Source organism: Triticum dicoccoides, chromosome 5A (genome assembly GCF_002162155.2).
Source record: "Triticum dicoccoides isolate Atlit2015 ecotype Zavitan chromosome 5A, WEW_v2.0, whole genome shotgun sequence".
Lineage (NCBI taxonomy): Eukaryota > Viridiplantae > Streptophyta > Magnoliopsida > Poales > Poaceae > Triticum > Triticum dicoccoides.
The window spans coordinates 658,968,919-658,979,844 of record NC_041388.1 but is presented as its reverse complement, the minus strand read 5'-3'; the positions used below and the strand labels follow the sequence as shown (position 1 = coordinate 658,979,844).

The window sequence follows — 10,926 nt, the reverse complement described above, 5'->3', positions numbered from 1 at the left end:
CCCATTCACACGCGAGGCCAAATACTAACTTTAGAAAGAAATAAAGGGCAATCAATTCATTCGCGCGTAGGGGCCAAATACTACTCGCGAAATAATGGGTGATTAATCCATGCTAATAATACCCCAATCAATCTTTATAGCACTTAATAGCTCCTCCATATATCATATAATGTGCACCAAGCTGTCGCTATATAGCATCCGGCCATTAGTTTCAACCAAAACCAGCCTTCCAACAATCGCTGAAACCGTACTCGTCTATCTATACATGGAGAAGTGCACGATGCGCGTCCAGGCAATATTGTTCCTTCTCGTATGCTTTGCTATCTATTCACAATGTAAGTGGCACGGACGCAGCACCTTCTTTTCTTGTTTCTGTAATTCGGTTATTTTCTTAATTATAGGTAGTCTGATTACCTGAAGCCTGGTGACGCAACGACTAATATACTGTGTAATCATATGGTTAAATATGGTGATAATATACGTTTCTTGGCATTTTCACAGGTCGAGGAATAGGCGTGCAACCTGACTCCCAACACGGATGCTATGGTTCTGCAACGTGCTATAGCTGCCGCCCCTATGATATGTGCTACCCGACAATGGAAATTTGCAAAGCCCACTGCCCACCTCCAGACGCAGCTACCTCCTCCGCATTTCCTCATTAGCTTGAAGAATGTACTGGATGTGTGTTTTCTCATGATGAAAGAAGAGCTATGAATAAATAAGAGACAATGATATGTTTTTACTTTGTACTTGTCGGAAAATTTCTTTGGAATATTTAGGACGTCTCGCCGATTGTTTCTTGGGAGCTCAATCCATCAGTGATTATTTCCATATATAACTTTCCATCATAAGAGTGCGCCACCGACCATTCTACTCGGCGCCATCGTCGACGAGGCTAAGCTTTGGGTGACCGCGGGCGCAAAGAAATTAGGGAATATTTTTATGGGCGATTAATTGTCATGCCGTACATGTGGGTGTGTTGTAAAACTCTAAACTCTATTCTCTCTTTATTTAATAGATGAGGCAAATCTTATGCCTTCGTTTAAAAAAAAACTTACCATCCTCTCTCCAACCCTTCGCCAATCCTCGCCCAAATTATTTGCTGCCAGCAAACATTTGAGCACGACGAATGTGATCAAGACATCTACTTATCCTTTTGAGATTTGGAGTTTGGTGTGTGAGTTGGGACATTTTTTGCTAGGTCTGTATGTCAACTGCACTTGAAACTCAAAAGGTGAATGTTATCATAGGAAATTTTAGACCGCCTGGTTAGGATGGCCAGGATTACCTCTAGCGTAAAAGTCTTTCTAGGGGTAGTAAAAACAGTAAAAAAAATCGAAAAAAGATACGTATCGAATGTGAGCTTTTGATGAGGATCAGCCATGAAGGAAGGAGACTGAATACTGACGCTCGTCGCCTGGTTAAGCATGCTTCGTCTCTTGAGCCTGGTCATTATGCCTTGTCGCTTGAATACTGAAGCTCATCCCCTGACACGAAAACCGTATGTTCTGACAACAATGTGAATCAAGAAAAACATCATGTTGTATTTTCTAGCATAGAGGAGTTGAGCTCTACGGTTCAACATGGACGTGAGATTTACCCAAATCTACCGCGTGACATGCAGCGCAGCAACAGCGTGTCGATGTCCTGATCTGAACTTCCTTTCGCTTTGCGACTTTGGTGCTTCGTTATCATTCTCTTGTGGAATTTCATGCACTAAGATTTGGTGGTTGTGCACTCCCATGATCCACTGATCAAAGTGAAGCAAAGACTCACATTGGTCACTAAACTTTATTGACGGGAAACAGGCATTGTCAATACACGCCGAATGGAACGAATAGCACCTATATATTGACTTGACTTTGACGAGTGGAACGAATGAAAGGTCCTTAAAATGGGACATATCCGGGGCAACAACAACTAACAAGAGCACCCAAAATGGCCAGGAGAGAACGGCTGATCCAAGCGACGGTGACCCTACTAGTCCTAGCGACGTGGTTATGCCAGAGCTCGTCGGCCGTAGCCGTGCCTGCGCCGCCGCCACCACAACCACGCCCAAAAAACATCACATGCGTCCCCGGCGAGCGGGATGCGCTTCTCGCCTTCAAGGCCGGCCTCACCGACCCGAGCAACTACCTTTCATCATGGCGGGTCGAGGAGGACTGCTGCTGGTGGACGGGTGTCGAGTGCAGCTACCGGATCGGTCACGTTGTCAGCCTTCATGTCAACAGCGATACCGACTTGTATGGTGAAATCATGCCCGGAGCCATTGGAGGTCAGATAAGCTCCTCCTTGCTCACTCTACGACATCTCAAGTACCTGGACCTCTCGTACAACAATTTCAGTGGTAGTCCCATCCCGGAGTTCATCGGGGGTCTTAGGAGCCTTAAACATCTCGCCCTCACCAGCTCGTCTTTCGATGGGCGAATCCCTCCCCACCTCGGGAACCTCTCCAATCTAGTCAGCCTTGACCTCTCATTTCAGTCACATGGTTTTTGCTCGCCTGATCTCGCATGGTTGTCGCGCCTGCGGAAGCTACAATATCTCGACATGTCTGAGGTGGACCTCAGCGCTAACGTTGACTGGACTCATGTTGTCAACATGCTCCCCTCCTTGATAACCCTTGAACTAGCTGCTTGTGGGCTCCAAAACACTATGACATTGCCGTTGCACTCCAACCTCACATCATTAGATACACTCGACCTCGAGTCCAACTCATTTAACTCATCCTTTGGAGCCAACTACTTGGCTTGGGATCTACCTATGCTCACATACCTTGATCTGAGTAACTGCGGGATCCAGGGTGGCGATGTGGGAAACCTGACCTCCATTCAATTGTTGAGCCTTAGCAGAAACAACTTCTCCCGCATGGTGCCATCGACCTTCAAGAAACTAAAGAAACTACAACTGCTCCAACTATCAGAGAACTTCATTAGTGGGGACATAGAAGACCTATTTCATAGACTGCCAACAAATGAGTTACAAGAGTTGGACTTGGACTGTAACAATCTGAGAGGGAGGCTTCCAGATCGGCTAGAGCAATTTAGCAGCTTGCTCATACTTAAACTCAGTAATAACAAACTATCCAGAGAGATACCCGTTGGTATACAGGAACTCACAAATTTGGAGGAATTATGGTTAGACTCAAACAACCTACATGGTATAGTTACCGAAGACCATTTCATAAACATGACCAGTATAGAAGTTCTATGGATCTCCAACAATCCGTTAACGATAGTGGTTGACAGAAAAAGGAACACTCTATTGAAATTAACTTCAGCGAGTTTTAGTTCTTGCACCCTAGGCCCCCAGTTTCCTGCATGGATTAGCCAACCAACGATCACCTATCTTGATATTTCAAACACCAGTATACATGATTCCATACCTGATGAGTTCTGGACCTCTATGTGTCGTGCTGAACAATTGCATTTGTCCAGAAATCGGATTTTTGGCAGGCTTCCGGCATTTTTTCGGTTTGGTGGAACCAAAGAAATTGTGTTGGATATTAGTTCTAATCAGCTTGCTGGACCAATTCCAACACTACCAAAGAACCTAGTCTACTTGGACCTGTCTGGGAACAATCTATCGGGCACACTACCATTACATATTGGCACTCCAAAGCTACAAATACTCATGCTTTTCAAAAATTCCTTTTCTGGGACCATTCCATTCTCCCTGTTTGAGTTGCAGGAATTAAAGTTTCTAGACCTATCAGACAACCTACTAAATGGGACAATGCCCAATTGCCCTCGTGGACCCAAATTTTCAAGTATTACTATGCTTAACTTGAACAACAACGATCTTTCAGGAGAATTCCCAACCTTTCTTCAGAGGTGTAAAGAGCTAAAATTCCTTGATCTCGCATCCAATAAATTTACTGGGAGTTTACCAACATGGATTTGGTCAAAGATACCATCCTTAGCATTTCTGAGGCTGCGGTCAAACATGCTCACTGGTTGCATCCCTGATGAACTCACCAAGATGAAGGGGCTTCAATATTTAGACATTGCAAACAACAATATCTCAGGGAAGATACCACTATCACTTGGGAATCTCATAGCTATGGCTCATAGTCCCAATAAGCAAGGCGCACTTTTCAAAATTGTCAACTTTTTTGTGGTCGTCTCCATCTACAAGAACCCTCATGCTTATACCGATAGTCTATGGGTGGTCACAAAAGGCCAGCAACTAGAATACACAACAGGAATCGTGTACATGGTAAAAATTGACTTTTCTTGCAACAATTTAACAGGGCAGATTCCTCATGAAATCGGCATGCTCGTCACATTGAAAAACTTGAACTTGTCTTGGAATCATCTCAGCAGCACAATTCCTCAAACGATTGGTGAGCTACGGGTAGTGGAATCTTTGGATCTCTCACATAATGAGCTCTCTCGTGAAATCCCTATAACTTTAGCGGATCTAACATCACTGGCACACTTGAACCTGTCATACAACAATTTGACAGGAACCATACCATTTGGAAATCAGTTAAGAACTCTGGACGACCAGCCATCCATCTACATTGGTAACCCAGGTCTATGTGGTCCACCTGTCTCAAGGAACTGTTCACAAACTGAAACCACTACACCGGCTCCTGAAGACGAGCATGAGGGCATGAGCGACGCGTTGTCATTATACCTCGGTATTGGCACGGGGTTTGTAGCAGGTCTCTGGATTGTGTTCTGTGGCTTCTTGTTTAAGAGGAATTGGAGAATTCGTTGGTTCTTGTTCTCTGGCAGAGTGTATGATTGGGTGTTGAGTTGTGTAAATGTGTGAATATGTAACAGTTAGGGGGCTAAGATGTAAAAGCGCATATCTATATAGAATACAGAGAAAGAGGAGGCTGGATAAGGCGCTCCAGATTTTTCCCCATTCTAGTTCTTCCTTCTACCATCTTCTAATCCAGATTTGTTGAATATTTCTCTGATTTACAACATGGTATCAGAGCAAGACGATCCTAGTGCGTCTCTCGCTTTGCCGTAACGCCGCATCGTTGAGGTGTTGCTGTCGTGTGGCGGCTGGAGCTCGTCTTCGCTCAGATCCTTTGCGATTTGGTGGAGCCAAGCAAGATCGAAGGTTCGGCAGAGAAGAACGACGAATACGGTGCGGTGCTGTTCTCACTTTAAGTTGCTGAGATTCCGGTCAGTTTGAGTCCTTTGTGATTCAGTTCTCTTTTCTGTGGCTGGGGCAACTTCGTTTGCTGGGCTGATTTGGTAGTGGTGAGTTTGGCTGATACAAACTTGTGACCTGTGAGTCTTATTTGTGGTCTGTTGCCGTAGAGTTCTCTTGCTAGTTAGTGACCATGGGAGACAAAGACAAGGACAAGGGTGCAGATTCAAGTGTTGAGAAATTATGTGAAAGTATGCAGCGAATGCTTGCTCAGCTGATGGAGCAAGCACAGGTTAAGTCTAGTAGCTCGGCTGAAATTCAGAAGTCTGTCCTCGAACCAAATCCAGTAAAATTAACTGGTCCGGGTGACTATTTTAGTTGGGCTCGCAACGTTAATTCTAGAAGCGCATGGTCTGCATAAGTACCTAAATGAAGATGAGAAAAAGCCAGGAGAGATAATGCAGGAACAATGGGAGCAGAATCAGAAGCGAGTCATGGTTTGGCTGTTGGGCTCAATGGAAAAAACTGTTCGGGAACAAGTTGAAAGTTTTCAAACTGCTGCTGAAGTCTGGACAAGTATTGAAAAACAGTTTTCTGGTAAATCAAACAAAATGCAGGTTAGCAGAATACTACATGAGATGTGGCACTTTAGACAAGACCAGAAATCAGTTACAGAGTATGCAGGGGAATTGAAGAAACTTTACAGGGATCTAGAGTTTTTTAGACCATTCAAGCCACATGATCCTAGAGATTTGACTCTCCTCAGAGAATGGTTTGAACCATTGTTGGTGCAGGTTTTCCTGGAAGGTTTGAATCCTGAGTTCAAACTTCGCTCTCAGATGATACAAGCATCTCCTGACTGGCCTACCTTGGATGAAACTATTGCCAGTATTCTTGAAGAAGAGACTCGTTTGGCCAATCAGGAAGCAATGCCACAGATGCATGGTGATAATCATGCTGCACTTACTCACACACAATCCTCTATGAGTTTTAGAAGTGGTCAAGCAAATACTACTAAGTTTGACCACAAACGGAGAAACAAAGTTGTGTGTGATCATTGTAAGAGACCTGGCCATATGAAAAAGGATTGTTTTGAGTTGATTGGTTATCCTCTAGGATGGCAGCAGAGAAAAATAAACAGGTTCAATGGCAGCGGTAACAGCTTCGAGAAGAAACAAGACCGAGTTCATCTTGCATCATCCACAAGAGAGTTACCTGCAATTGCTGCTCAGGCTCTAGAAGAGTTCAAGGCAAAATTGATGGTTGTTACTACTGAAGGATCTAGTGAAGCTGCCAGCTCTCAGAGTGCAGAAGGTGAGAACCATTTACTTATGCCCTGGATAATTGATTCGGGTGCCACAAATCATATGACAGGTTCACAAAAATATTTTTCATCATACATACCTCGTTCAGGAAAGGATAAGGTCCGTATAGCTGATGGATCTTCGTCTTCCATAATGGGATGTGGAACCATTAGTTGTACACGTTCCTTACCTTTAAGTCTTGTCTTACATGTTCCCGATTTTCCTATGAACCTTCTATCTGTCAGTTCAATCACAAAGTCACTTAATTGCAGAGCTATGTTTGAGCCCCGGTTCTGTGTATTTCAGGACCTGAAGTCAGGAAAAATACTTGGGACTGGAACTGAGCGTGATGGCCTGTACTATCTTGACAATGTTGCAGCTCCACTTGCATTTGCTACAGCATGTACCTCATCCACCTCATCCACAGATGAGTTGTTGTTGCTCCATTGTAGACTAGGGCATTTATCTTTCCAAGTCCTAAGTTGTATGTTTCCATCACTTTTTGCTTCCCGCTACAAGGATAAGCTTGTATGTGATGTATGTGAACTAGCTAAGCATACACGGGCTACTTATCCTAGTAGTAGTGAGAGAAGTCAAACCCCTTTTGAAATTGTGCACTCAGATGTTTGGGGTCCCTCAGTTGTAACCTCTCTATTAGGAGAGCGTTGGTTTGTGACTTTTATCGATGGCTTTAGCCGATATACTTGGCTTTATTTGCTCAAACAAAAGTGTGATGTGTTATCTGCATTTAAGGACTTTTATGCCTTGATTTGCAATCTATATAATGCAAGAGTGAAAATATTTCGCTCAGACAATGGAACCGAGTATGTTAATCAGGAGTTTGACTATTTTCTAGCTTCAAATGGCATTATACACCAGACTACATGTGTGAACACTGCTGCTCAAAATGGAGTCGCTGAAAGTAAAAATAGACATTTATTGGAGGTTGCTCGGTCCCTCATGTTCACAATGAATGTACCTAAATTTCTTTAGGGTGAGGCCATTAAAACAGCAACATACTTAATAAATCGCATGCCATCACGGGTTTTGAATTATAAAACACCAATGGAATGCTTAAGTGGTACTAATTCGTTTACTGTACCACCAAAGGTGTTTGGTTGTGTTTGTTTTGTTCATGATTACAGGAACTCAGTGGGAAAGCTTGATCCCCGTGCTGTTCGATGCATCTTTGTTGGGTATTCTTCTACCCAGAAAGGCTATCGGTGTTGGTGCCCTACTGAGAAACGGTTTTTTGTGAGTATGGACGTCACTTTTCGGGAGAAAGAACCTTATTACACGTCAGCCATCAGTACTATTGATAGTATTGGTCGTGAGGGGGAGAATTATGATAAGGTGGATGTTCGTATTGGTTCAATTTTGACTCCTTTGCTAGATATATCTCAACCAGATCAAGGAACAGAGGGGGAGGAAAATGCGAGTACTAACGAGGGTAGGAGCAGCTCAACTATTCATGAGGTATGTGACACTCCTACTTCTCAACAAGCTATACAACATGACAACCCTCTGTCTACAAGTTACAGGTCATTGCCTCTTGATTCAGTGCCGCGTGAAGAAACAGAGGAAGGTAGCGGACATGCTATGGACCCTACTGATTCTCCATTAGTTGATGGTTATACTGATGACACGACTGAGGAAGGTACTGAAATTCCTATTGCAGCTCCTAAATCTCCACCAGATGATGGCCCTATCGCCTTACGAAAACCTGTGAGACATCGAGACGTACCAGCACGTCTTAAGGATTGTGTGGGTTATAAACATGATATTGCTAAATTTATCTCTTATGAAAATTGCAGCCCCTCATTTAAGACTTTCATTGCTTCTTTGGACTCTACCTCTATACCCACAGATTGGAGAGATGCTATTAAACATCCTAAGTGGAAGGAAGCAATGCTGGAGGAAATGAAGGCTTTGGAGAAAAATAACACATGGGAACTCGTAAAACTACCACATGGCAAGGAGCCAGTGGGTTGCAAGTGGGTGTATATGATCAAGCAGAATCCTGATGGCAAGGTGGAGCGATATAAGGCACGTCTAGTGGCAAAGGGATACACACAAACATATGGGATTGATTACGAAGAAACCTTTGCACCTGTTGCTAAGATGAGTTCAGTACGAACTTTAATCTCATGTGCATCTAATCTTAGTTGGGATCTTCATCAACTAGATGTGAAAAATGCCTTTCTCCATGGGGACCTTCAAGAAGAAATTTATATGCATATACCACCGGGCTTTGACACTGCTCAGACTAAGGATAAAGTTTTGCGGCTGCATCGATCCTTATATGGATTAAAGCAATCGCCTCGTGCTTGGTTTGATCGTTTTAGGAGATCTTTACTTAAAATGGGCTATCATCAGAGTAATGTTGATCACACCTTGTTCTATAAGCGTAATATGAGCAAGTTAGCAATACTAATAGTATATGTTGATGATATCATCATTACAGGAGATGATACTAAGGAAATAGAATACTTGAAGATGCGGCTAGCGAAGGAGTTTGAGGTTAAAGATCTTGGACAATTACGATATTTCCTTGGAATTGAGGTCTCTCGGAGCAAAAAAGGTATTTATCTCTGTCAAAGAAAGTATGTTTTAGATTTATTACTAGAAACTGGGCTATCCAAATGTCGTCCAGCTCCCACTCCCATTGAGCAAAATCATCGCCTAGTTAGTGAAGCAGGATCTCCTGTGGATCGAGAGCGCTATCAAAGGCTTGTTGGACGACTGATTTATCTCTCACACACTCGTCCTGATATTGCTTTTGCTGTAAGTGTTGTTAGCCAGTTTATGCATGATCCACGGACTCGCCACATGGATGTTGTGATCCGAATTATTCGCTATCTTAAGGGATGTCCTGGTCGAGGTCTACTATATACATCACATGGCAATCTGCAGGTGGAATGTTATACAGATGCAGATTGGGCAGGCTCTTTGGATGATAGAAGGTCAACATCAGGCTACTGTACATTTGTTGGAGGTAATCTTGTCACATGGCGCAGCAAAAAGCAAAGTGTTGTAGCGCGGTCCACGGCTGAAGCAGAATTTAGATCCATGGCACATGGAGTGTGTGAAGTGTTATGGGTGTGAATCCTTTTGATGGAGCTGGGTTTATTTCAGACTAAACCATTGATGCTATATTGTGATAATAAGGCAGCCCTTAGTATTGCACAAAATCCTGTGCAACATGATCGAACAAAGCATGTTGAAATTGATCGACATTTTATTAAAGAGAAGTTGGATCAAGGAATTATTTGTATGACATATGCGAGCTCCTCAAACCAGCTTGTAGACATCTTGACTAAGGGCTTACCAGATAGAATGTTTTCTATCCTTTGTAGCAAGATGGGGTTATATGATGCATTTACCCCATCTTGAGGGGGAGTGTTGAGTTGTGTAAATGTGTGAATATGTAACAGTTGGGGGGCTAAGATGTAAAAGCGCATATCTATATAGAATACAGAGAAAGAGGAGGCTGGATAAGGCGCTCCAGATTTTTTCCCATTCTAGTTCTTCCTTCTACCATCTTCTAATCCAGATTTGTTGAATATTTCTCTGATTTACAACATTGGGTTTATTTGCAAGTGGCACTGAGTTGGGCTTCACTGGCAAGAAATAAATCCGTAGAGGCTGGCTGAGATCATCGCTCGCTGGAACTTCTGTTCTTACATAGCATGAATCTGGGATCAGTGTTAAGCCTTTTTTTTCCTATGTAATTCTGTTCTTTGGCATGTAAGTTATCATGAGAGAATGTTTCTGTTGTCATCTTATGAATGTATTTGAATTCAGACATGTGTTTGACTGTATGACCTAATTCCAGTATTAATAATAAATAGATGAAAGCTTGCTCTGGCTCGAACCTGCAGCGAACATTGGCATGTACAGTACTTACAGACCCGTGAGACGTGAGTTGTAGCGCGCCCAGGGGACCTTCAAAGTATGTTCTGCAGAACCGATCGAGCACCAAATCAGACGACCATCCCGGCCAAGAATCACAGTTCACTGCGATGAGCTCGTGCTGTCTCTGTATCCGGATCGGCTGCGACCGCGGAGCGAAGCCGGTCACGTATGGCATTCAGTGAAGACGGAGCGCGCGCGCGTGGCGTGGGTGGGTGGGGGATGGAGGGAGCGAGTCGCACCTTGATGGCGGATCTAGGCGACGTAGCCGGAGCGCTGGGCCTGGCGGTAGAGTGGGGGGTGCCCGTCGCGCCGGCCATGTTCCGGTTGCGCGGCGGCGAGCGAAGAAGTACAGCGGCGAAGGGGGTTGCCTCAACTTTTTTAGGCCGTTTAGCCGGAGCGGTCGGGCCTTGCAGTCAACAGTTCCACGAATGGGCTGCCAACGTGAGAATATGGCCTTGCAGCTCCGACCAAACAAGTTGGCCTACACTGCTACAGATTTTTTTTTATCCTAAAAAAAAATGCTGCAGATTTGTTTTTAGGAGTGGTACAACTGGTACAGATATCACCGTCTTTTTCCTCCTCCTTCGCTAGCATC

General features: G+C 43.9%; 1 protein-coding gene and 1 long non-coding RNA gene across 2 annotated transcripts; both read left to right on the top strand.

The window, feature by feature from the left end:
- Positions 1-234: 234 nt before the first annotated feature.
- LOC119298331 lies at positions 235-742 on the top strand. Its single transcript, XR_005145839.1, has 2 exons — positions 235-335; positions 502-742. It is a non-coding gene; the product is annotated as an uncharacterized LOC119298331 (long non-coding RNA).
- Positions 743-1,938: 1,196 nt separating this feature from the next.
- LOC119300350 (receptor-like protein EIX2) lies at positions 1,939-10,069 on the top strand. The gene is made up of 2 exons (XM_037577341.1): positions 1,939-4,750; positions 9,999-10,069. Exons 1-2 carry the CDS (start codon positions 1,939-1,941, stop codon positions 10,067-10,069), a joined length of 2,883 nt encoding a protein of 960 aa, XP_037433238.1.
- The last annotated feature ends 857 nt before the right edge of the window (positions 10,070-10,926 follow it).